Genomic DNA, 27854 nt, shown 5'->3' with positions numbered 1-27854 from the left:
AAAAGGACTCTTGTAAGTCATTAAGAGGCGCTCAAGCGAGAAGCCAACCATGTGAATAGGCACTTTCTTAAGTAGAGACTCAGACAGCTACGAACCACAAAGGATACCTGGCATCATCAGCCTTCGGAGGCAGCCACACCGTCACAGGCACAGTGAGGCAGCACTCTATGGGCATGAGGCTGGCAGCAGTGACAATGGCAGATTCCCTTGAATGGATAAACAAAGTGTGTCACCACAATGAAATAAACTGTTGCTTAGTCATAGAAGGAAGCGTGGATGTATGCTGCGATCTGGCTGAACCTTTGAACATGGGGCTGAGTAACAGGTGAGTCAGAGACTGCACTTGGAGAATCCAGTCACAGAGACTCACCACCACTCTAGAGACAGTAGATGGTGGGAGTCTGGGGCTGCAGGCAGGGACAATTAGGAGAAAACAGGGTATATGCTTTCTTCTGAAGGCATGTTCTGGAATTTGGTGTGGTTATACTGCCTAGTGACTACACAAAGACAATTCTGACTTGTGCATTTAACGGGATGAGTTAGTTTGCTGTATGTCACAGTTAGTTTTAGCTGTCAACTTGACACAAACCTAGAGAAACCTTGAAGAGTGAATCTCAACTAAGCAATGGCCTTCATCAGGTTGACCTGTGGGCTCGTGTGTGAAGCTCTTTTTTTTTTTTTTAATTACTGATTGATGTGGGAAGACTCCACTCACTGTGGGTCTGCACTGTGTAAGAAAGCTAACTGACCATGAACCCAAACAAATCAGTAAGCATGGTTTCTTCCAATGGTTTCTGCTTCAAGCTCCTGCCTTGGCTTCCCTCCATGATGGACTGTAACCAGCAAGCTAAAATGAACCTCCTCTAGTTGTTTTGGCAATGGTGTATACTCCAGCAACAAAAAGAAACATTTTTTATTTTCTTAGTGTGTGATAAAGAAACTGCTAAATGTGTTGCTGAGAACCTCATGCAATTGTTAGTAAAGAACCCAATACCTTCTCAAAGCATAAAGGATGGATGGTAAGTCCTGGCTCCTTCAGTGTCTGTGTGTCTGCATGACTGTGGGGGGGCTGGGCCTTTGGAGTCTTGTCTTGGGTTTCTTGCTATGGAGCACTTCACTACACCAAGTCACACTCTGTCTTCCCTGCTGGGGCATCTCTCCTTTCTGCTGTCTGCATCTCACTGCTAAGGTACTGAGGTAAGCAGAAGACCAGGACAGCCAACCCTAAACATCAGAGGCTGCTCTCCCCATATTCTGGGCAATCTCTTTAGCTCCAGGACTGGGATAAATCCCTCATCCCTTCTCAGCATCAGGAACAGTGGATACAAAGACCTCAAAAAGCTGCCTGGGGTATGCGCTCATTTCTCAATTCTGGGTGCACAAACTTTAGGCAAGGCAGGGCTTGGCTGGCTGGTAGCTCTGGGGCAGTCCTGTCCTACATTATCCAAAGGACACGTGATCACATAGGAGTGCTGGTAAAAAAGGCTAAGATTTTTCTTAGGTGAAAACTGGTATCGACTATGGATATAAGAACAGGCATTAATAGATATATCCTGAAATAAACGAACAACTGGATTAGAAAAATAGCAAAGTCAGCTTTATTTCAAGGCGCTTGAGATTAAAAAAAAAAATACAACGGCAGTACAAAGACAGCACACACCCAGGTGTGGGGGTGCATGAGGGGCCAAGGGGATGTGCATAACAGGATGGAGAGCAGTCAGCATCTGAGAAAGTCAGAGTCCAGACCACAGCCACGTGTACTTATTGCTTACAAGTTCCTCATAAAGGTGTCCACCTGCAGGAAAAGAAGACCTACTGTATGCTGCAGTCTCAGTACTCCCCTTAGTGTATGTGACTGCAGTCCCATGAGCATTTATGAGGTGAGAAAATGTTAGCTGCCCAGGGTGAGACAGCAGGGAGTGGCAACTGGGAACAGAACCCACATGTCTCCTGTCCCCCATTTTGGAATACCTTACAGGAGGAAGTCAGCTGGCCTGCACATGCTAAGAGTCACCTAACTGACTGATACTTCCTAATGCAGTGCACTTTAGAGCTGGGCACTGTATCTGGGATTTGCCTATGAGCTCAGGGTTTTGGAGTGTGAAATGCAATTTGAAGCACAAAGCAACAAGGCCTGACACAGAGGCTGGGAAGACCAGAGCTCTGCACTGGGAACCAGGACGAGCCTAGGCTGTGCTCACCTGTCCCATGAGCTCTTCTTGCCTGGCGGCATTTTCAGAGAAGTCTTCAGTGACATTCAGCACCAGCACTGGCACATGCTGCAGAGCTTCGGAGTGGAGCCTGGAGCAGCGAGAGGGGAGCTAAGGCAACGTCACTCACCTACTTCATACCCATCCTGAGTCTCAAGACTGAAGCTGCCTGCAGAGTGGAAGGCTGAGACTGCTCGCTAGTCTTAGACTGCTACTGAAGTCAGCATTTAAAGCATTGATGTGAGCAATCCAAGCCTGATGGAGGACACTAAAAATGTCAATCAAAATGGACATTTTTCTAAACAACTTCAGTCTTCCATCCTGAGCCAATTATGACAAGCATTCATCACAAGGCACAATCGAGAGAAAAGAAAGGAAGGAAGGAAGGAAAGGAGGGAGAGATGCTGGGCACGTCCAGCATCCTTGCAGTTCTGCCAGGAACTACGGCTGTGCTCAGCACGGCGGTGGAGGCTCTGGTCTGTCTGTTACACACTTACTTGGTAGTCCTGTTAATAAACCAGTCTTCGTGCTGACTATGTAGCTGTTGAAGATAGGCCAGCTCAATGCCTTTTTCTTCTTCTCTGCCCCTCTGGTAGAGTCTCTCCATACAAACCTAAAAGACAATCCCCCGCTCTTACATTTCAGTCTTACAGGGCCAAGCAACCCACAAAATGTCTGGATGTCCTCTTTGGTACCACGGCCCATGACTGCACCTGCTGCTTCTTGCCTTGCTCAGGGCACTGGCACCATGTTGTCCACTTCTGCCTCACACTGCCCTTCCTTGGAGTAGCTTCAGATGGTTAATAGCAAACTCCATCTGCCCAGCCAGCCGCACCGGGAGCCTGAAACTACCCTTCTTTGTCTTCCTCCCGAGCACATCAAGAATCCAGGAGATTCTAATCTCTCTAGCTGGCCCTGTCCTCTCACCTCTGCCTTGGCATTCATGCCTTTCATCTGGACACTTCAAGAGCCTGCTGCTTTCTGTCTCCTGGAGGTGAAGAAGTGCACGAAGAGAGCATCACCTGTCATAATCATGTGTGGGGCAAGCAGTTTTGGTGGGCTGCTTTTTCTCTATCCTCCACCCACCCGCAAGTAACTGAGACTGCTCTGAGGTAAGGCACGTACGTCAATTAGGATTGCCAAAGTCATTCTGCCCTTCCAGTTTGCCCCTCACTCCAGCCTTCTATGGTCCTTGTGCCCCTGCTTAAAATAATTGCTCCACAGGCTGCTTACCAGCTACAGGCATAACCAAAGACTTCAAGAAGTTATGAACTTGCCATCCTCCTGCCTCAGCTTTCCAGGTGGTGGGATTATATGCATGTGTCACTGTGCCTGGCTTGTGAGAGCCACTCTACTTATAAAGTGGTAAGCAATTTGAAACATCTCCTGATCAAGCACTCACTCTGGAGTAGATGAAACATCTGCATAAGTCAAATGAAATGAATCAAATGAAACCCGAGTCTTGAGACAAAGGCCCCTCTCCCCGCCCCTTTGCAGAGCTTCACACTGCCTCCACCTGCAGGTCTGAGGGTCTCTGCCCCTGAGAACTGTGATTCCTTCCCACAGCACATAAGGCCACAGTACTTGTCCTCAACTTCCTTAGTCCCTCCCTTGCTCATGGCTTTGGCCAGATTTGGCCTCCTTCCTGTGGGACAAGCCAAGCCCCTTCACACTTCAAAACCTCTGCTCCAAATGTTTGTTTTGCCTGAATTGCCCTTGTTCCTCTTTCTGCCTGGTCAAATACTTCATTAGTCAATGTCAACTGTCCTCAGAGTGTGGGCAGATTAACCCGCTGATTTAGGACTCCCCCCTCCCCCATGTCTCATCTTTCCCTTAAGGAAATGAAACTATGCAAACAAATTCTCTTTAGCACCTTCCCTCCCCAACAGCCTGCCGAGTTTTATTGTCTTTGACTTTATTTTGGGGGTAGTTCTAGGTGTGCTCCAGGCTGACAGCCTGGAGCTCTGTGACCGTGTTTCCGAGTTTCCGTACCCTCCTGCCTCTGGCTACTCTCTTCTCCTCACTCACAGCACCACACGTGACTGAGCTTTCAGCAGTTTATGCACACATGTGTTCCTGACACCATTTTCTGAGAACGGAGAGACACTATCCCATGGCACACTCTGTTCTTAGGCTTGGTCTTCTCACTTAACAGTGGTTCACCGTTCTCAGCACGGTTCACACCTAGAAATCTAGCACAGGGTAGCTGAAACCTGAATGCTTCTAGTGAGTTTCAGGCCAGCTGGGCTATGAGTTTTAAGACCTTGCCACAAAAAGGCAGTAACAAAGAAAGCCAACCAGTACAGTGCTGTGCAGTAAGCATTGTTTTACAGCACAGTATGCTCAGCCAGGCCCCCTAATAAGCACTCGGTCATCTCCAGTGCTTGGCTACTACAAACAGTGATGCACGTAACCGGGCAGTCTGTCTGTGTGCCAGCGTATCTATGGACTCAACTCTAAGCACCGGGATTAACAGGGCAAAAGGCATGAGCTCTTCCTACAACTGCCCAGCTGCCTCCTCAGAGGTCACCCACGCTACATTCCCACTAGCAAGCAGCTTCAGCTAAGGTACTTCATTTTTCCTCTGAGAGAAAAATATCTTCTGGATTAGAATAAATGAATATTTTAAAAAACATAATACAATTATATTTTCAAATACATACAAGGACAGAACAATTCTGGTAAAAGCTATTTATAATTATCACCCAGTGACTACAGACAACCATTGACACCAGCCTGGATCAGCATTTCCCTTTTTATTATGAATTTGCTAAACTGAGCAAACTTTTCTTCCCTCTACAGTCTAGGCAAAATCCTATTTTGAATATTTGGCATAATTCTAATTTTACTGACATGATTATAATGAATGATTTTAAAATTCATGGGACAGTTTTATTGTGGCTCCACATCATTCCAGTGCACATGGGAGTATATACTAGACTGTGATGGGAAGCCGGTGTGGGTAGAAGTGCAGAGACCCTATGTCCAAGCTTCCTGACCTGCCAGGCTATGACTGCTGAAGGCTCTGCTCACTACGCCCTCTAGCCTCAAGCTCAGGTGACACTTGTTCCCACACAGCCCCTGCGTACTCTGTCCAATTGGCACTATCCCAGATAGGGATGGGCATCCTGAGTCACGTGGCCATCCACGCGCTCTCTTCTTGACTCCAAGGGGTAGGGGAACACAAGCCCAGCCATTTCTCCTCCAATTATTACTATTGTGATTGCCAGCTTCCTTGACTTTAAGGGGAGGACACATAGACAGGGGTCTGGAGCTCATCTCACAGATCCTAAAGCCAGCATCTGGCAGGAGTCTGTGCTGTGCTGGGTACTGGCTTGAATATGTGTCCTGTTCATCCTTTGGCCTTCCTGGGTTCCTTTATCTAACACCATCCAAACAGCACTAAAATCTCAAATCAGTCCTAAAATGTCTCATTATGAGATGAAATATTTTAATTGGTCTCTTCTAAGGGACAATCCAGCTCCCAATGACAATCATGATTACTACCACCACCCTGCCACTTTATACAGGCCCCTGAATGGATATTAAGAATGAAGGTAAGGGAGACTTGCTTGCTTTATGGATCCCAAGGTCTGGGTCCAACCACAGAATCAAAAAGTCAAGCAGCTCTATTTACTCCCAGGAAGGCCTCAGCTCACTGGCTCCTCTGCTCCTCCCAGCAATGCTGCCCTGGCCCTGAGACAACCCACCCTGTTCTGTCTCTCTCAGAACAGAGTAGGTCAACACTCTTCCTTCTCCCAGCCACAGCCTTCAACCCCTGCTCCTCTAAGTGCAGCCATCTCAGGAATCCCAAGGGAAACCTAAGTCGCCTCTACCTCAGTCTTGTCTCCACTGTCCTTTCCATAGCACCTCACAGCTGGAGAGAACTCCTCTCCCCTAGAAACCTGCCTCACTCACACCCTGCCATCCTCTGTCATCAGCCTTTACAATGTGCCTCTATTCCTCCTTAGCAAGAAAGGCCATTGGAGTTTGTCAGTGTGCCTCAGCTGGCCAAACCACTTCAGCTCACAGAAGATTCTTCTCAGCTCTTAAGTCTTTCGGATATCTAGTTCAATTTTATTTGGATCCGAAACTTTATGTAGACTCTCTTACTCCCTGATGTGATCTAACGTCTGTATTATAATTCAGGTACTCTCCATACCACAAAGGCCTGATGGGGTTGGCAAGATGGCTCAGCAGGCAACCCGTACTGGCAAAGAAGGGCTGGTGACTTAAGTTCCATCCCTGAAATCCATGGAAGGACGGAAAGAGAGAAGTGAAGCTAAACTGTCCTCTGACGGACTCTCTCTCTCTCTCTCTCTCTCTCTCTCTCTCTCTCTCTCTCTCTCACACACACACAGACACACACACTCACACACACACACTCACACACAGACACACACACACAGACATACACACACTCACACACACACTCACATACACTCACACACACACTCACACACACACTCACACACACACTCACACACACACACTCACACTCACACACTCACACACACACAGACACACACACACACACACACACTCACACACACTCACACACACAGACACTCACACACACACTCACACACACTCACTCACACACACACAGATGAAGAGGAGTTGCTAGAAAGGAGGAGTAAATGTCATATTAGAAAAAAATGTGGGGTTAGAGAGATGGCTCTAAGTTAAGAGCACCGACTGCTTTCAGAGGTCCTGAGTTCAATTCCCAGAAAACATACAGTGGCTCACAACCATCTATAACGGGATCTGATTGCCCTCTTCTGGGGCTACAGTGTACATATACACTGTATATACATAAAATAAATAAATAAATCTAAAAAGGAGAATAAGAAGGAAGAGGAGGAAGAAATTACATACACACACACACACACATGCATACATACATACATACATACATACATACAGCCAAGTATGGTGGAGCACACACTTAACCCTAGCACCTGGGAGGTAGAGGGCAGACAGAGTCTGTGAGTCTGTGCATCTGAGGCTTGTCTTGTTTACAGAGTGAGTTCCAGAACAGCCAGAGCTACATTGTGAGACCATGTCTCAAAAAAACCTTTAAAAAAGGTGAAAAAGGCAAGAAGACACAAATCCAGTCCCAGCTGCACTCAGAAGTCCCTCTCCTGGCTGCCCCTTCCTCCTGGTCCTCTCTATGGGGCCCATGCAATGTGACATGAGAGGAACTCTCTCACTTGTTCTCAGACTTTGCTCATGAGCATGCCCCCAGGCTCCCTTCTGTCCACAAGCTCAGCCCCAGTCTGCTGACAGCTGGCTTGTTTTCTCCAACAATGGGCGTACTTGGCATCCTACCATACTTGCAAAGTGTCTCTCAAAAGTTGACAGCAGCATCTCTCAAAACATGCTTTGCCTTGACTGGGAATCCTGCCCTACAAGTCTTTTAGGAGATCTACTTTATAGACAAAGACCCTTTTTCTAGGGTCTAGCCAAGGTCACTACCAGTCAGTAGGAGCCAAGGGCCAATGCTGTCTCCAGAGGTCCCCTGTCATGAAATCATCCCATGGGCTAAGCTGGCTCCCAAGTTCAAGTTACAGAATCAGAGCCAGAGAGCACTTCTACAGTTTGCCTGCCTGAGGGACTTCTCAAGGACCAAACTGTGGGCAACAATTTAGGATGAGAGAGGAAACCAACCATCCTTCCTTCCTTCCTTCCTTCCTTCCTTCCTTCCTTCCTTCCTTCCTTCCTTCCTTCCCCATAGGTTCCACTGAAGCCTCAGATGACCCGACATAGGAAGCAAACAGTGCCTGTGGCAGGTGCTGCAGACCTGGAGCTGTAAAAACAACAGTGGGTTCTTCCCCATCAGGGTCACTTCCACACACAGGCAACTGTTTGAGCACCTGTCACAGATATAGCTGCAGCAGGCCCATGGGAGGCAGGTGCTCAATGCTGGAGTACGGGTGTATTTCTACTCTCTCTGTGCTGGCTGAGGGCTGGAAACTAACTTCCAAGAAACCAGAAGTTTGCAGGACACATCTCTTGTGTTTCCTGAAGTTCTTTAGATAAAACAAAACAAAACTCCAAACAATATAGACACTAAGTGTTAATTTTTTTTTTTTGAGAGAGAGAGAGAGAGAGACAGACAGACAGACAGGGTTTCTCTGTGTAGCCCTGGATGTCCTGGAGCTCAATCTGCAGACCAGGCTGGCCTCGAACTCACCAAGATCTGCCTCCCTCATTCTGGGATGAAGGCAGGTGCCACCATCACCTATAGAAGATTTTAGGCTCAGAATTACCTGGGGTGAAGCCTGGAGATAGATGAAGCCGTGTAACAAGAGCCGGTTTGCAAACTCCTGCAGGAGAAAGGAGTGCCAGTCCTGGTAGATGTGCCACTCGACGTCACTGAGGGAGCCATTTTCAAATAGATTCTTTGCAAAGATATACCTGGTTGGAATTGTTGAGTGGGAGGTTGGGGTGGAGGAAGAAAGTCAGGAGTGGGAGAAAAGCAGAAAAATCAGTAACTGGCTTGTTTCATGCTTATCCAAACCACTTAACCATTCTAGCTCTTATTAGCCATTAAAAATAACCTGATTAAAAAAAAATATCGCCCCCCCAACCCTATTTCTACCTGCCCCCTTCCCCCTTGCCACCTGCAGTCATTGAGAGAGCTGGCCTCAAGGTCATCAGAGCAGGAGAGTTAGCCCTGCACCTTGCCTGACCAACACAGTGGAGCTGGCCTGATGGGTGTGAGCTGCTCAGCTGTCCCAGGCCCTCGCCAGCTGCAGCACCTGGGAGAATGAGCCCCGAGCCCAACTGGGCAGCACAGTGGAGCTGGCTCTGGAGGTGTGGGTGGGGGCATAACAGGAGAGCTAACCCTGCCTCCTGCTGATGGCAGTATTGGGTGGCCTAGCTGGAGCAGGGCTGGAGAGCTCACCCTGGAAGTGCAGATATGGAAGAGCCAGCAGGCTGACCTGCTCAGCTACCACCTATGACCAGATTCTGGGATTTGAGTTGGCCCACCCCATTATCTGTTGGAGTGCATGAAAGGGCCAGTCCTGCAGATCCAAGGCTGCAGGGTCGCCATGACACAGGGCAGCAACAGGATAACCAGGAGGAACCCCAGTGAGGAGCCAATATTGATGGTATGCTAGCAGCCAGAAACCTCAAACCAGACTCACTGCAATGAACACTTACAATGAAGATGTATGAACAGAGAGGTATATTGTGGGATACACTGTGGCACAGTACAGCTTCCACGATGTTTTCTATGCTTTGTTTTATTTATTTATTTTTTTGTTTGTGAGTTTATTTTCTTTTGGGAGGTGTCTTAGTCAGGGTTTCTATTCCTGCACAAACATCATGACCAAGAAGCAAGTTGGGGAGGAAAGGGTTTATTTGGCTTACACTTCCATGCTGCTGTTCATCACCAAAGAAGTCAGGACTGGAACTCAAGCAGGTCAGAAAGCAGGAGCTGATGCAGAGGCCATGGAGGAATGTTCTTTATTGGCTTGCCTCCCCTGGCTTGCTCAGCCTGCTCTCTTATAGAACCCAAGACTACCAGCCCAGAGATGGTCCCACCCACAAGGGGCCTTTCCCCCTTGATCACTAATTGAGAAAATGCCTTACAGTTGGATCTCATGGAGGCATTTCCTCAACTGAAGGTCCTTTCTCTGTGATAACTCCAGCTGTGTCAAGTTGACACAAAACTAACCAGTACAGGAGGGGAGGTTGCAAGTGTGGAGGGCAGATACTATGGGACGGGGAGATAGGTGGACTGAGATGCACGATGTGAAACTCACAAAGAATCAATACAAAGTTTAAAAACTGTATTTTTATTATTTATGTGTGCGTGTATGTTTCTGTGTGGGTTTGTGTAAGTACAAGTTGGTGCTTGTGGAGGCCAGAAGAAGACATTGGATTCACTGGGCTAGACTTACAGGCAGCTGTGAGCCATTTGATGTGGGTGTGGGGAATGAACTTTGGCTCCTCTAGAAGAGAAGCAAATGCTCTTAGCTGCTGGACTGTCTTTCCAGCCCTGGAAATCTGAATTCCCAGTCTACAGCTCCCATCCTGCTCAGCCCTGTAATGAGAAACAGCATCTACACAGGCCGTGCTAGGGCCTACACACGGAGCAACCCACTACAAGGAGAGGGACTCTATAAAGGGAAGCTGGCCAAGACACATGGCATGTGCATGGGAACCTGAGCCTTTGAGATTTCCTCATTACTACAGCAAGACTCCAAGCAAAACCCAAGTAAACGTAGGCTAAAGCCACCCTTCCATACTGCACTTCAGAGTGAGGCTGCGGAGTCTTCGGCTGCTGAGCCATGCTGCTTTGTTGCTGAAAAGCAAGGGTGTCAGCTCTGGAGCTGACTTCAGTAGGACCAGGAGAGCAACCTCCTCTCCGGAGCGTGCAGGAACCTAGCTTCCTCTGCTGAGCTTCCAATCCAATCAAACAGGGCTAATGCTGAATATCAAACTAACTTCCTTCTTTGCTTACTTCCACAAGAAAAGGAGGATCTGGTCAATTGAGAGGTCAGAACTGTATAAACCATGGCTTTAAAGGGGTCAATTCTGCTGTTAAAGCTTGATACAAAACACATTTATATCTGCAATAATGAACTCCAGGTCTAAGGCAATGGTCAGCAACTGGCCACTTCTGAAAAACATGAAAACCAAACTGCTGTGTGACTGGCTCAGGGAAGTGCAAACTGCAAAGCTGTGTCTCTTTTAAGAGAGTGGCTTTTGTTAAATGACTCTGTAGAGTCTGATCCTCGTTGCAGCTTCCACAGGCCATGTTGCCTTGGGAAGATACCTGCCTCTCAACACATGGCAGACATGACTGAGATCTACTTGTGAGATGCTCAGGACGGTGATTGCCACTCAGTAGCCGATAGCTCTAAGCCATCTGAACTGTTTCTCTGAGGCCACAAAGAAGCTAATTTTCAAACTCCAAAAGTGAACTTGCCCAGACTAGAATGTTTTAGCTAAAGCTCACTGAAGGCGACAAGAATTGGAAAGTGCTGCCAACTTCTCCACAGACAACTGAAGATGAAAGTTACATCTTACAAATAAAAATGACTAAGCCTATAAAAGGGGCCTTTACCTCTCCTGAGGCAGGCACTTCCCCTGTTTCTCCATAGCTGCTGGTGGCGGGCAGAAGGTGGGGGTAAAGAGAGGGGGTTGCGGAATTGCAGGCAGAACAGGGCTGAAGGACCCAGCAATCCAGAGCTTTGTTCTAAAGCCACACTGATGTTTTTGTTCATTCAATCAGAAAGCTTCCCTTTCTTCTTCCCTGCAATCACACACACACACACACACACACACACACACACACACTTGTGAGTACATATGTCGTCCTTGCTGTAGTAGCCTTCTCACGGAGCAGGGACTGGGGCCGAGTGCAGGAGACAGTCAGTAAACCTACACTAACCCAACACAGGAAGGAATGACACTTTCTCCCTTTGACACTGGGAGCAACTCATGCCCTGGGCACAAAAGGGAAAACTGAATACATTTTTAAAGGAGTATAAATGTTCTTGAGATTAGAATTTGTACCTGGTTATACTTTCTGCCTGAAAATATCCCCCTTTAACTAAAGAAAGCCGCTTTGCTGGGGTAATGGCACAAAGTATGACCAACTGCCCTCTTCTTTATAAGGAAATGTTAAGATCCTTTTTTTTTTTTTTTTTTTAAATGGTTTTTTGAGACAGGGTTTCTCTGTGTAGCTTTGGCTGCCCTGGAACTCATTCTGTAGAGCAGGTTGGCCTCGAACTCACAAAGGGTTAAAGACATGAGCCACTAGTGCCCTGCTTGACCCAAGTAGTTATTAACAACAACAGGCATAGTGGCACATATGGAAATCCCAATTCCCAGAAGGCAGAGGTGGGAGGATCACCTATGAGAACAAGGCCAGCCTGGTTGACAATGAGTTCCAGGACAGCCAGGGCTACAGCTGAAACCCTGTTTTAAGTAAGCAGCAAAGCACTAAAAAAGCATGTCTATTTTGCTCTGAGAGGACGCTCACAAGCCAGCCACACAGACAGTTTACAATGACTAGTGAGCCAACATCAGGGACTCTGCAAAGAAAAACCACACGTCTGTGAGCACAGTGTCTGTGGTTGGCAGTGTCTGGTGTCTTACCTGTCACTGTACACAGACCTCTCAAAGACCCGCACAGACTTCTCTGCCTGCAGGACTCTCCCTGGGATGGGCTCCAGCTGCACCTTCAGACGGCTCATGAAGGAAAGGGTCTGGAATGTGTAGGACCATCGTGCTGGCTCCTGGTACATCATTTCTAGCAAGTTTCCAAGACGTTTGGAAGTGCCATCCTATGGGCGAGTACAGACAAGGAGAATTTTGTAGAAGGTGAATTATTTCACAGCATACCCCACCCTCTGCCCTTCCTCAAGAAAGTTCAATGCTTGATGTGAAAAATAACCATAGATACCTCCCTCCACTGAAAACATGAAGAGGGAGATGACTCCCCAGCTCAGTTTAAACAATGTAAGGAGGAAGAAGACTGTTCATCCTTGTATGATAAGAATCTGATAGAGGGAGATGACACACCACATCACTGGAACAGGAAAGAGCAAAGCAGAATTCACACACTCACAGAACTCACACACACACAGAGTCCTGGGTTCGTAGAGTCTGTTTGTAGGCAGTTACCTACAATTCTCCTCTGAATCAAATCCTACCTTACAATGTTGACTTTCAAATTCCATTTGTGGTTAATTCTCAAACTTCAAGGAAGATACGAAAGAAAACAACTGTTTATTTGAGAGTCTAAATAACCAATAAATTAAACAGACTTCTGTGTTTTATGGAAGGGTCATACTTTGTTCAAACAAAGTCCGGTTCCTTCTTTATTCTAGGAATCATGAAATGCAATTTGAAGTCTCATTGACTCTGAATGTATGGGTGGGAACAAGTACTGAACACTCATGGGCCCAGGTTTATTTTCTAGGCTCAGTCAATGCAAAAGAAAAATGTAAGCAAAGCACTTTGTATCTTCCTTCCCTCCCTCCCTCCCTCCCTTCCTTCAACTGTTGCTGACTGGAGACCTATGTGGGTGAAGTACTCCATGGGCTAGGTACTGTAAGGAGTGGAGAAAAAGGAAGTATACTTCAGACTTATGTCATTTGAACTGTATGTCATTTGAACTTCCAAACAGCTTCCTGAGTGAGCACTATTAAAACCATTTTTACAGAGGGGCAAATGCACTGAGAGGCTAAGTAACTTACCTGTTTAAGGTTGCCTGGGGAGTAAACAGAGAATAGGGCTCACACTGGGCTTCCTCTAACCTCTTCATTCTAATGCCTCTCCTATACAGACGAAGAAGAGGCAGTAACTGTGCTTAAGGACTTCACAATGAGGATGATTAAGAGCAGCACATAAGGCCAAGCGTGTGACAAATGTTCAGCCATTCATGCTGTAAAGCACTGAAAGAAGTTTCTAGCAAAGAGTATCATTAACTTTGGAAGTAAATGATGAGCAGTCTTCACAGAAAATGCAAACACTGTCCAAACTTGTCAACAAAGAGACAGTAAGTGGCTATAAAATATAAGGGCTGGGGAGATGGCTCAGTGGCTAAGTATTCGTCACTTGAATGTAAAGAGCCAAGGTCAAGTAAAGAGCCAAGTTCAAATCCCCAGAATCCATATAAACCTGGGCACAGTCAGGCATATTATCTTCAGTGCTCCTACAGCAAGATGGGAGACTTGAGACTCACTGGAAGCTCCTGGGCCAGTTAGCCTGGTGCTCACTGCAGCAGTGAACAAGACTGTCTTCAACAAGATGGAGGCGAAGGTCTACACCCAAGGTTGTCCTGTCATCTTTTGTTTTTGACAGCCTGTTCTTATTCTACCAGTAAGGCAATATCTTGGCTCTTGCTGAGATACTTAAGATATTTATGGGTTTTTTAACATATTAATCTTTTTTAAAGATGTATTTATATATTATATGTAAGTACACTGTAGCTGTCTTCAGACACTCCAGAAGAGGGCGTCAGATCTCATTACAGGTGGTTGTGAGCCACCATGTGGTTGCTGGGATTTGAACTCAGGACCTTTGGAAGAGCAGTCAGTGCTCTTAACCGCTGAGCCATCTCGCCAGTGGATATTTATGTTTTTGTTTTCTGTTTTCCTATTCTGGGTAATAGTTCTCTCAGCATAGATACTGACCTTTGTTCCTTTTCAGTTTCTCTCTCTCTCTCTCTTTCTGTCTCTCTCTCTTGTATGTATATACATATATGTATATAATTTCATATATAGTTTTATATATTTTATAGTATATATAAATATATTTTAAAAATTGAGTGTGTATATGTGTAGCTATGTTTGTGTGTGTGTTTGTACACATACCTCCTCCCCACATACACATAATTTAAAATAATAAAAATACATCTTTAAAATAAAGGAAGAAAGAAAGAAAGAAAAAAGAAGGAAGAACAGGCATGGTCTTACTGTATCAAGAAAAAGAACGAATAGATACAAGTCTCTCCCCCTTTAATTCCAATTAAGTATTGAAGACACCACTAAGACTTAAAATGGAAATAAAGCAGTATTTAAATCTACAAATGTAGAGCAATACCAATTAAAATACAAGGGAAATGACAAGGAAAGACATACGGAATAGAACAAAAAAAATTTCACAAATGTTAATATTCGTCTTCAGTTAACAGAAAGAGTAGACCCCCAAGATGAGAATTCAGAGGGAACGAATTTTCTCATGTATTTTTTATTTATTAATTTTTATGTGCATTGGTATTTTGCTGCATGTATGCCTGTGTGAGGGTCCCAGATCCTCTGGAACTGGAGATGTAGACAGTTGTGAGCCATATGGGCACCTGAAATTGAATTAGGGTCCTCTGGAAGAGCAGCCCAGTGCTAAACCACTAAGCCATCTACCTCCCCAGCTCCATTCTCTCCCGTCCCCCATGTATTTGAACCTGGGCTACCTCCTCAATGATAACTAAACTAAACTTAAGACATTCCCATTTTCCTTACAAGTCTTAAATCGATTCTGTCCTGCAAACAGCAGCATCTTATCACAGATGAATCACCTCAAACTGTATATATAAAATATTCTTCTAAAAAGTTGACATAGCCAGGTGTGCTGGTACATACCTTCAATCCTACGCATGCAAGACTGAAGCAGAAGGAGCCATGTGAGTTTGAGGCCAGCCAGGGTTACCGAATTCCAGACCAGCCTGGTCTACATAGTGAGAGCCTGCCTTTAAGAAGAAAAGCAGCATCAGCCATGATTATCTCATGGTGAAAGGGGTGCTAAGAAGATTTATGGAGAAAACTGAACATTACTGTTGATAACAAGTGGGCACTCTAGTAGGGGACGTCCTTCCAGGCTCTAGAGAAGAAGTAACAGAGGTCTGAGTGCTGACATTAGAGGGTGCGACCCAAGGGTAGAAGAGAACAGTGAGCATCCTCCTTCAAGCTCTGCTCAAAGCAAGCAGGAGGATAGAGGTTATTCATGAAAACTGGAAAACTCTTCTAATTGATTCCAGGTAGAGGCAACTACTATTGTCTAAAAGTCTGAGCAAAGGATTCCATATAAGAGTTGAGTCATACTAGTCAAACACAATCAAGTGCGTTATCAACACAGTGATAGGAGTTTGAGAAGATGAGGCTGAGCATCAGTAACAATGCAGTGCACATCCACTTAGGAGTGAGATGACGGAGAGCACCCCAGGACAATCAGACAACCGACTGTTTAATGAGGACAGTGGCTGGAGAGGTGGCTCAGCAGTCAACAGCATTTGTTGTTCTTCCAGTAGACCCAGGTCTTACTCCTAGCATCCCTATGGCAGCTCACAACCATCACTAACTTCGGTTCTAGAGGATCTAATGATCTCTTCTGGCCAAAATAAATTAAAAAATATAGAGGCGATGGAAATGGATTAGTGGGTCAAACTGTTTGATGGGCAAACACGAGAACCTGAGTTCAGACCCTCAATCCCCAGGTAAAAAGTTGGGCAAGGCTGCATGTGAGCTAGTACCTCAGCACTTGAGGAGGAGACAAGAGGATCACCCGGGAGATGGCCTCCAGCCTAGCTCCAGGCTCATTGAGAGGTTCTGTCTTAGGAGAGTAAGGTGGAGAATCAAAGAACCAGACACCTGGTGACCTCTCCATCCACGTGCACAGGGAAGCACACACCACACACACACACACACGTACACACACACATACACACACACACACACACACACATACACACACACATACACACAAACACACACACCACACACACACGTACACACACACCACACACATACGTACACACAAACACACACACCACACACACACACACACGTACACACACACATTCGAGTCTTACGACTTTTAAAATTCACATATAGCAGAAAGAAATATAGAAGGATGTTTTTAAAATCTTGAGCTACTTATAGGAGGCATAAAAACCAGGGCCTCCAGGAGCTGCTGCCAAGCATGCCAGCCTTAGTTTATCCCAAGCACCTATATGTTGGGAGGAGAGAACTGACTCCTGACAGCTGTTCTCTGATCCCTTAACCCTTGAGATTTACCTATAGTGTATGTGTGGCATATTTATCTACCCCACCATGTGTGTGTGTGTGTGCATGTGTGTGTGTGTGTGGCATATTTATCTATCCCACCATACTCTCTCACCCCTCTCCCCAACAAAAAGAAAGAAAAGAAGAACAAAAGGCAGGCCGAGGAAATGGCTAAATTGGTAAAATGTCTGCTTTCTAAGGGTGAGGACTGAGTGGATTCCCAGAACCCATATAAAGAAGCCAGGGTGTAGTGGCCCATGACACAATCCTGGTGCTTAGGAAGTGAAAGCAGGAAGACCAAAAGCTCAAGATAGCCTAGGCTACAAAAGACCCTGTCTCAAAAAAAAAAAAAAAAAAAAAAAAAAAAAAAAAAAAAAAAAACCAACAACAAATAAACAGAGGGCTAGAAAGGTGGTTCAGTGGTTAAGGTTTGGAGAACTCAGCTTCGTAACTCTTACGGTGGAGTAACAAAGCTTTTTTGACCATATTTTAAAATGTTACCGCTTGCCTCTGGCATACTCAGAAAAAGATATTATAATTTGTTTCTAATGGAAAATTTTATAAATATACAACTGCATACATACAAGCATATGAACAGATGACTGGAAAAACATATCTCTGATCACATAGCATGCGGTCACACAGGCTGCATCACTGTGGACTGGAGCAGCAACTCTGGCACCAGACCCCACTCTAAGGTGCTCTCCCACACAGAGCACCGGAGAGCCTGGCTGGTCTCTTGGTAAACTGAGTGGAAAAGAATGCACTGAGCAGCACATCACTCACACAGAGTGGCTTCAAAATGGAAAATGGCCCGGAGGAAACCTTGAGGGATGCTGAAGAATTTGATGTGAAGAGAGAAAGCTCTCTCAGTCTCAACTGTACACAGGGGTTGCCGTAACACAAAAAGGCTAAGGCTTGAGGCAGAAGAGCCTGAACCAGTGAGTCCAAGTCACAGGGTCCAATATGGTTCAACACATGGAAGAACGGACCAGTAATTAGTGGCTAAAACAGGACTAGAGCCACTCAACACATGCCCCCAGTAGCTGCAGTTCACCAGGCCAGCAGCACACACTGCCACTCCTTCAGCGACTCTAAGCTTTTTGTCCAACTGAGCCCTCCCCACTCACTTACGTGGTCAGGCTTGAAGCCGAGCCTATGGCCTTGGCAGAGCAGCAGACCCGACGCTGGGGCTGAGGTATGAGTGAGACATGTGGGGCTGGTCCAGCGTGGAAGACCCGACGCTGGGGCTGAGGCATGAGTGAGGCATGTGGGGCTGGTCCAGCGTGGAAGACCCGACGCTGGGGCTGAGGTATGAGTGAGACAGGTGGGGCTGGTCCAGCGTGGAAGAGTCCTGGTACTGACCATGTGCCTTAAAAACCTGAGCTGCTGTCTCTGCATTGACTCAAAGGGCGACCAGATGCTCAGTGAGGCCCCTTCCCACATCTAAGATGTCCTCGTTGACTATTGCTCCTGCCAGCCAGCTTCAATAACAACAATATAAGTACTTAAGGGTAGGAATGACAACATTCATTTTCAAAGCCTGGATGGTTGGGCATGCTTGGGAAACCACAAAGACAGGAGGCAGGCGCTTGTGCAGACATACAGAAGCCACAAAAATCAAAACTAAACATATCCAAACAAGTCATATCCTCTGTGGCCTGCTTTCTAGAATGAAGTTATTTTAAAAAGGAGACAAGCTGGGCTACTTCATGTCTTCGGAGTAAATTAAATTACTCCAATTAGACTGCGTGCATGTCTGCCAACTACCCCCCACAGCTGAAACTTACTTTTTGGGCTCCAGCAGCCTGAATATTCTGCCACGCTGCTATAGGTTCTGTAGCCACCTGCCACTCCGGGTGAGTTTTCATGAGTAACTTCACAAAGGTGGATTTGCCCACAGCTGCAATGCAAATGGCACATGTTGGGATGCTTCCCAAATCCAGGTGAAGGAGGCAGCCACTAACTTCTGCCACAGCCGCCCATCTCATGGGAGCCAGGGCCAGCTTTTCCAGTTTCAAAACTTAGCAGCTGTACAACTCACTGTCGACTTGGTGAAGGCTTGGGCAGCTAACCAGTTGTCACAACAAGCACAATGAGCAGACGTGACCTTAGGATCTAGGCTGCAGTTTTAATGAGCCAACAATCCCAGAGTATGGAGTAACTGTTGAGAATATAACAGAACTTTCAAAAGTAGGCAAAAGGTGGCTATAAAGCTTAGGCTGTGACTGCAGGAATTCCAAGTTGCAGGAAAAACCAATTCTGAGCCTCACTCATTCAACAAACCTAACCAACAGCCATGGAGGGCCAACTTGTGTTTGGGATTGCCAAGCCCTGGTGTATGGGAGTGATAAAGCACTGAATGAATTTTATCCTCAGAAGACTGGGTGATGGAAGGGCACTAACCAAACACACAGGGAGTTACTGATAAATCATGCCGTGCTGAGAATAGAAAACACAGGATGCTTCAGATGCAGCCCAGGGGGCTGGGAAAAGCTCCTTTGAAGAAATGTCTGAGGAAGCCCCAGAGGAAGCCCTGAGCAGTCAGTTAGGCTGAGGGTGGGGGAAAGATAACCCACACGTGGAGCAGCATGGACCTAGGCCAGGAAGAGGCAAGCACGAGAATGGCCGCAGCCCCAGAAGCAGCTGGCAGCGATGTAGTACTGAGTGCGGGAGAAGAGTGGTGAATACTGGGGTGGCCAGGCGGACAGCAGTGCCGTGCAGCGCCACAGGGACTCACAGATTTGACCTCTCTGGGCAGAGGTACATCAGAAGTGATGGTTTTCGGCAGGGAAATGACAAGATTCCTTCTCAGCTTTCTATTTGGTTTTACTCCGTGTATGAGTGTCTTTGCCTGTGTGCATGTGACCCACGCACCACCTGTGCCAGATCCCCTGGTACTGGGGTTCTGGATGACTGGGAGTCGACGTGGGGGTGCTGGGAATTGAACCCATTCCTCTGACTCCTCCTCAGCTTTTAAAGACCGTGCCAAGAGCTATGTAAAAATGGGCCAAAGTGAAAATCAGCACAACAGCAAGTTATTTGTGGCTTAATCGGGGTGATAGCAAGGAGGTGGAACCATCCTAGTCCCACAAGGCTAAGATTATCTATTTCCATTTACAACTCCATCTGGTCCATCTGTCCTAAGCTCCTGGCGGGCAGACCCTTCTGGACATCCCATGCACAGCTCAGAGTCGGTGTATTCCCCAAATAAATGCTATCTGATCCACCAGGTGGAACGTCCCAGCCTCTAGACCCAGAGGATGGTAACACCCACTGTTGTCAGACCTCCAGAGGCCTCAAGGCCTTTTGCCTGTGCTTCTAACTGTTCCTGGTCTGTCCTTTCCCTGTTTGCACCTCCACACTCAGGACCTTCTCCACACTGCACCTGCACTGCATGAGAAGCACAGCTTAAAATCCTGAAAGGACTGCTACACCTCTGTAACCCCAGCACTCAGGAATGCTGGAGAAGTTCATGAATTTGAGGCCAGTGGTGGCTAGACAGTGAATATGAAGCCAGCTTGGATACACAGTAAGACACTGGGAAGGTTTGTATGTGCTTGCGCCAGGGAGTGGCACTATTAGGAGGTGTGGCCTTGATGAAGTAGGTGTTTTCACTGTGGGTGTATGCTTTAACACCCTTGTCCTAGCTGCCTGGAAGCCAGTCTCCCATTAGCAGCCTTTACATGAAGATATAGAACTCTCAGCTCCTCCTGCACCATGCCTGCCTGGTCACTGCCATGTTCCTGCCTTGATGATAATGGACTGGACCTCTGAACCCTCTCCACACCTAGTCAGCTCCTAACTCAACCTTGCAGGGTTTGCTCACATGGCCCTCTTGTGTGAAGCTGTTGCTGACACTGATACCTCTCAACTGGGCTAGCTAATTCTCTCTGATGTTCTAGATACAGCTGCATCACTATAATGACAACTGTTTGTCTATGTCGAGGATGGGGCTTTGCTAGGACAGAAAACCAAACCCAGTAACAAACAAAACATTCATTTCAGTTCCCTCCAAAAAGAGACCAGTCTGAACGTGGTGGTTCGTGCCTCCGACCCCAGCACCTGGGAGGGGAAGGCAGAGTCAGGCATCTCTCTGAGTTGGAGGTTACCTGGTCTACTGAGTTCTGGGCCAGCCAAGGCTATGTACTAAGACCCTCTCTTTCAAAGAGAGAAAGAAAAGGCCTTCGGAGGAGCTCTAAAGCTCCATCTTCTTTATCAGAAGTGTTCCTTCTCGAGTGAGTTCTACCCTCTGCGGGGAAGCAAATGGAACCAAGAAAGAGCGTGAGAGCTCAGGAGCCCCACGTCCCAGCCAGGAGCCCACACAGCAATCTGTGTCCTTCATCATACAGCACCCCACTTCTCAGAGCACAGGAGGACAGTTATGCACAGTCACGCTTTTCTGTCCCACCTCCACCCAACTTTGTGCTTGTTCATCTTGCTCTGCCTCTGTGCTTCCCACACAGAGGAGAGTAAATGTCTTCTCTTCCGTCAAAGCTCCAGGCCAGTGGCTTAATCCTTCCTTTCCCAAATCCGACATCTCACCTTAAGTGTCAGTGACTTCTCTAGTTAGCTCCTAATTCCTACTGCATTGGTGAGTTACCAACTGTCAAACCTGCTTGTGCTGAGTATACCCCAGCTTAAAATATATGGCTTAGGAGGCTAATACCTAGAGGTTAGGTTCAGTAAGTCTGAGAGACAGTTCTTATGCTTAGCATAAAAACTTATTTAAGCAGTTAAAATAGTATTTATTTACTCTGTGTGCCATGGCACAGAGGACAAAGGACAACTTGTAGAAGTGTCTCTCCTTACACCATTTAATCTCTGGGGACAAATTCACGTCCTTGGGTTTGGCAGCAAATACCTTTACCCACCGAGCCATCTTGCCAGTTCCTGGAAAACTAATTCAAGTACTATGAAAAGGCAAGGCATTGTGGCTATGCCTACAAGCTCTACAACTGGGAGGTCAAGAGGAGAGCAGAACTATGGAACGCTGGACAACAGGCTGGGCTACACAGTGTGCTGCAAGATAGCCCAGCTTCACAGTGAGACTGTCCCAAACAGTGAATAAATAAAACAAAGAGATGAAGGCAGCGCTCTGCTGACTGTTAGACCTGCTTGCATCTTTCAAAGTGGAAGCTGAAGGGGTCTGCAGGTTTAGGACAGTCATTCCACAAGCTAGATGCCGTCCTGTTGTAGTTGTTTGCCTTTGCAAGCCATGGCTTTTCCTTTGCACAAACTTTTCTATAAACTGTATGCTTGATATAGCTAACTATACTGCAATGTGGTGGTGACAGAAACAGACCTACTGCCCCAGATATCATATTTTCTAAAATGTAATATACTGGCATCTCACAGGATTTTAAAAATATGATTACCTCTGGCATTTTCTATTATTTTTCCTTTTTGGGTGTGTGTGGTTCCTCTGGGTAGCCCTGCTGTCTTGGAACTATTTCCTGTAGACCAAGCTGGCTTTGAACTTAGAAATCTGCCTGTCTCTGCTCCTGAGTGCTGGGGTTAAAGGTAGAATTAAAGTGCCCAGCATTTTCTTTTCCTCAATAAGATGGAAAATGTGAGGGGAAAAGATTCAACTGAAGTCAATTAATGGTAGTAAATATAAACCTGGCATATTAAAAAAATTCTGCCCAAGAACACTGAGTCTTTATGTGAGGAAGTGCACCGGCTGCTGTGTCCATTCACTCGAGAGAAGCCCTTGGAGCTCCTCCTAAGAGGTACTGCAATGAGCTAAGAGCTAAAGCAATGAAGCAGGCTGAGTTGTGCCCTCAAGGGCCTTCTGCAACCTTGAGACTAAGCCCAGGATCATAAAGGTTCTAATCCTGAATAATAAATCAGTCAGAAGTGTGAAAGAAACTTAATACAGTTTGTTTAGTTTCTTCCTTTCTTTTCATGGGAAACTATTTGCAAAAAAGAAAAAAAGGGGCTGGTGAGATGGCTCAGTGGGTAAGAGCACCCGACTGCTCTTCCAAAGGTCCGAAGTTCAAATCCCAGCAACCACATGGTGGCTCACAACCACCGTAATGAGATCTGATGCCCTCTTCTGGTGCATCTGAAGACAGCTACAGTGTACTTACATATAATAAACAAATAAAATAAATCTTAAAAAAAAAAAAAAAAAAAGAAAGAAAAAAAAAAGGTTCCTCACAGCTCAGAGCATGAGGTGAACTCAGCCTTTCTGCAAGGATGGGCCTGCCTGCCGGTGCTCCCCTCCCCACTGTGGCTGTCCTGATTCACCTGACCACTGTCACTCCCTGAAGCCTCCTTGACCTCTGTCCAGCTCCACTCCATCCCTAGGCAGAGGTAATCCCTCCCTGCTCTAGTTTACCCAGGCGTTAGGCTGCAATCATTTGCTCACTCCTCTCTCAGCAGCAGGCTGGGAGCGAGCTCTATGAAGACAGACTGCACCTTTCTCCTTTCCTATGCCGGGTGCCTAGCCAGGCACTAAGAATAGAACTGGGGGGATAAGAATGAGGTGACTTGCAGAGAGAAGTCAAGATCCAGTATTAGAAACAGGTTGTTCCCCACCAGGGTTCTTTGCTCATTTTTTAAAATAAAGCTTGACACAGAGAAAAGACACGACAGTGTGCATAAGACACTTTTCTAATACAGGAGCAATATGCCTTTAGCGGAGCCCTGTGCTGCCTTACACCCAAGACTCCAGCATGGGAGGAACTTCCTGTTTCCCCTTCTCACAGTAGGTCCGTGAAAGTGAAACACTGGAATGGAGTCAGATGACCCACTGACGGTTATCTCATATGGCAACCTGCACTTCAACTGGGGTTTGTAGTCACAAAGTAATGGGCTTCAGGAAGCAGTGAGGGGCACACCTTGGTGATGAGCAGAACTAAAGGAGCTGCTAGGTATTTTATTATTTGGATTTTCAGTTGTGGGTGAAAAGCTTTGAACTGCAGTCATACAGCCATACTGCCTGGTTTCAGGATCACAGCGGAAGCCATTCCCTTTCCTGTGTGCCAATGACTAACTTCCACATAAATGTGCCAGGACAGGATTCTGGCAGTCACTACATGAGCACAAAGGCAGGGCAACACAGAGATGAGCAGAACACTGGTGGCTCTGACCCAGAGAAGGTACTGAACATGTCAGCAACACTCAAGTGCATACAGTCATGGGTAGGAAGCTCTGCCAGCCCACACGGGATGCACAGGATGAGGAACTCAGTGTGGGAGCTGCCATCTGAGTGTGTGCTGAGGGAAGCAACTGGGGACTAGAGCCAAGGCAGATGCAAGGCTTTACCTACCCCCACCTGTCACCAGCTCCATGCCTGGACTCGGTCCCGTCTTAAGTCTCTCTGTACTTGGGTACCCAGTCAAGTCAGTTCGGGATCTCCTCTATGTGTCTTGCAGATCTCTCAGACAAAATGTATCGCTCTTACCTCCCCAGAATCTCTCTTCCTTGATTCCATCCCCTGCTTACTGAGTCAGAATGCAAACTGTAAACCTGAGCACCCTCCTCCTCTGCTAACCTCCAAGCAGTCACTGAGTCCTGGCCATCTCGATTCCTGACGATCCTTCAACTGTCCCTTCTTCCTCCCTCCATTCAAGCCTGTGTCATCTCTCCTCCTTCAACTTCAACAGATGTGGAAACTAGTTTTTTACTCTAGAACTTTCCAATTTATTTACTTGCCCATTGGATAAGCTAGAAACAAAGCATTATGGGTACTGCAACACATGTGACATAGAAAGTGTCCACTTTAGGAAGCACTTGTTTACACTTAACTGTAGCCTGTGGCTTTCTAGACACGAATCTGGTTACGGCACACCCTGACGTCAACTCTCTAGTGGCTCAGGCAGCCACCTACTGCCAACAGGATGAAGCAGTATCCACAGGCTCACCAGCATCTGGCCAGTCCTCCTCTGCAAACTCCCTAAGGCAGTGCTCTGCCACTACCTTAGTTTTCTTGTCTTGGTGGCAAACTACCTGACAACTGAGACAATTGGGAGGGAGGGTTTCTTCTGGCTCAGTTTGAGTCCATCTTGGTGGAAACCCCCAGCATCAGGAGGGTAAGGCAGCTTTGCATCCCAAGAAGGAAGCAGGGAGAGATGAATGCTGGTACTCTGTATAGGAGCCATGGCACACGGAGCCAATAAATATAATAACAGTTGTAAAAAGATGCATTCCAGCAACTCTCTCTGGTCACTATCTCTCCCCCCTCTTTTTTCAAAGACAGGGTTTCTCTGTGTAGCCATAGCTGACCTGAAACTTACTTTGTAGCTCAGGCTGGCCTCAAACTCAGAAATTTGCCTGCCTCTGCTTCCTGAGTGTTAGAACTACACTCCTACCCAGCTAACTTGCCCTCTTGACTAGACCATTTAAAAAAAAAAAACAATCTACTAATGTGTTTCAATCTTTCACAGAAAGAAAAATAGCCTTAAACATCAAGGGCCTCAGTATTTTTCTTCAATATAGTCTTCTGGCTTTAAATACCATATATATGTATATATCCTCCACGAGCTTATTCAATACTTCTATTCTACTTGGCTATCTCATAGCCGCATCGAAACCCAATCATGCTTAAAACCAACTCTTGAAACCACTAACACAGTCTGTTCTTCCCAGACTTCTCCATTTAAGACAGTCTAAGCTGGGTGTGTTAGTGCACAACGGTAATCCCAGAATGGAGGAGGTGGAGGCCGAGGATGTATGTTCAAGGTTAGTTTGGAGCTGCAGAGGGAGTTTGAGGCCAGCCTGGACTCTGTAAGCAAGAGTTTGGTGTGGGAAGGGAACAAGAGCCAAGCGCATGGACTGGGCTGGACAGATGGCTTAGCAGTCAGGAGTGTTCCCTGCTCTCCCAGAGGACCCGAGCTTGGCTCCCAGTGCCCACATTGGTGGCTCACAAACACCTACAACCCTCCCTGCACTCACATGCCATGCACATTCTCCACCCAGACGCAGAACTTACCAAAAAAACCCAAAAGGACGGGGGATGGACTTCAGTGGCAGAACATTTGGCTAGCATGCACAAGATCTCATGATAAAATAACTAAGTAACTAAGTAAACAAATATACATTAGAAAACAATTCAAACTAAGTCTTCCAAGCTGTTCCAGTAAAGATGACTGAGGGCATCACGGCCTCCTCCAGCACACACACCTCATCTATCAGCAGGCCTCCCTGGCCTACCTTAAACTCTAACTTTCACCTGGGTCCAGCTTAGCCTGTTATACTGCAATGGCTTCCTAACTGAAACCTTCCACTGAGCAGGGATGCTTTCATCTCTCAACACCTCAAACCATTGAACGGCTTCCTGTCTCAGGTTGCTATCCATGGGAGGCCTGTCCTTTTCTGATGAGAAACGCAAGAGTGGATGGAGGGTAGCGGAAGGAGAGGCTGAGGGGAGAGGAAGGAGGAAATTGCCATTGGGATATAATATATAAGAGAGTAAAATTTAAAATTAAAAAAAAACCCACGATAGTTTTTGGGATCTACACAACCTGGGCCTCCTTCGTCCACCTGATCATTTCCTCCACTGCCCTCTTTGGTGACTCTACTTCGGCTGGAATGGGTTCCCTCCTGCTCACTGAACACACCATTCTATCCCCGGGCTTTCCGACTTGCTCTGCCTGGAATACTGTTGGTCAGCTGCCCACCTCGCTCACTCCCCCACACTGTTCAGGTTATTGATCCAGCATCCCTTCACCAGTGAGGTACTTGCCAATTACTATATTTGGAAGACAGACAACCACCCTCAACCTCTCATCTTACTCATCAATAGCTCATACACTGTTTATTTACCCTGCTTAATTAATTTCTGTAGCTTTATTATGTATCACTCCCTATTAAAACTCCACAAGTGCAGAGTTTTTATTTGATCTGGTCATGGCTGTATCCTTAGGGTCAAGAACAGTGCCAGCACAAAGAAGACACTCAAAGGGCAATTTGCTGAATGAATAAAATGAGAAAATATTTGCTGCTAGAATGTCTTGAGCAGCCCATATCTTCTGATAGCATGATCAGGGTCTGTGCAGAGCTAAGTACCCTCAGAATTCAGCAACAGTGAGTGAGTTGAGCCATTTTCCTTCCATGTTGCTTTTTTGTTTTTTAAGATACTGGGTTAATTATAACAAAATATATAATAAGTATCTATTTCTAAATTTAAAAATTGTGATCCTTCCTAACCAGGCAGGCAACTTTCTGTGAGTTTGAGCCCAGCTTGATCTAAATAGCAAGATCCAAGCCAGCTAGGGCTACACAGTGACTGTTTCAAAACAATAGAACACTGTCGTAATAATTTATAGTGCAATTAACATGGGGGTACAGCAAAATAGTGAAAATGGAATTTGTTAAGAATTCATCTAAGCCAGGCAGTGGTGCCACATCCCCTTAATCCCAGCACAAGGGAGGCAAGGGGCAGGCAGATCTCTTCTGAGTTCTAGGCCAGCCTTTTCTACAGAGCGGGTACCAGGACAGGCAATGCTACACAGAGAAACCTTGTCTCAGGAAAAAAAAAAAAGAGTCTAAATAAACAATGGCTCATTTTTAAGTGTATGCCCCAAATACTGCATGTGACACACCAAAATTATCTTAAACTATGTAAACTGGACATTTATTTTTATTTTTGCTAAATCTGGTGATGCTATTTTAGGAAAAGAACCGGCACACTGTCGCGTCTATTTCTAGCGAATGAAACATGCCAGTAAACCAGTATAATTCTGGGGCTATCTAAAGCCTGCGTCAGGCTATTACGTCCCCGTGGGTGAGTAGGTGGGCGGGTACTGGGGCCCAATGTCTCCTAAATCAAAACCCACGGTGCACTGCGGGAGAAAGGCCTGACATGCAGAACCAGCCGGCAGGTTGGGCGGTGGCAGCAGAAGGGGTCAGGTGGGCAGGGTGGGACAGATCTGAGGCCAACTTCTTTTCCCAGCCTCTCAGTCACCTACTCGGCGGAGGCCAAGGCTCGACAGCCACTTTCTGGCCCTTACCGATGTTGCCTTCAATGCAGAGCCTTCGGGGGCCGCCCCCGTCGTGCATGGCCCTGGCGTGTGGCGCGTCCACGAGCGCGTTCCGCAGCGGGGAACGGAAAGACGCTCGGAGACGACGCAGAAGGAACCGACCTGCAGCCATCCTACCCAAGCCGAGCAAG

General features: G+C 46.6%; 1 protein-coding gene across 2 annotated transcripts; it reads right to left on the bottom strand.

Annotated features, from left to right (window-relative positions):
* Window positions 1-1575: 1575 nt before the first annotated feature.
* Window positions 1576-27854, bottom strand: Dguok (deoxyguanosine kinase). 2 transcript variants are annotated; one of them, XM_021164892.2, is made up of 7 exons: window positions 27694-27854; window positions 18526-18638; window positions 12330-12517; window positions 8483-8630; window positions 2708-2823; window positions 2202-2301; window positions 1576-1795 (listed from the first exon to the last, which is right to left on the bottom strand). In XM_021164892.2, exons 1-7 carry the CDS (start codon window positions 27833-27835, stop codon window positions 1769-1771), a joined length of 834 nt encoding a protein of 277 aa, XP_021020551.1. In that variant the 5' UTR covers window positions 27836-27854; the 3' UTR covers window positions 1576-1768. The 2 variants fall into 2 exon arrangements, with proteins under 2 accessions (XP_021020551.1, XP_085696631.1); XM_085840505.1 differs by lacking the exon at window positions 2708-2823 and having other exon boundaries at window positions 8483-8614.

The sequence above is a fragment of the Mus caroli genome, unplaced genomic scaffold (assembly GCF_978045245.1).
Source record: "Mus caroli unplaced genomic scaffold, Mus_caroli_1 scaffold_7, whole genome shotgun sequence".
NCBI lineage: Eukaryota > Metazoa > Chordata > Mammalia > Rodentia > Muridae > Mus > Mus caroli.
The sequence above is the reverse complement of the archived record's forward strand: the minus strand, read 5'-3'. Positions and strand labels throughout refer to the sequence as shown.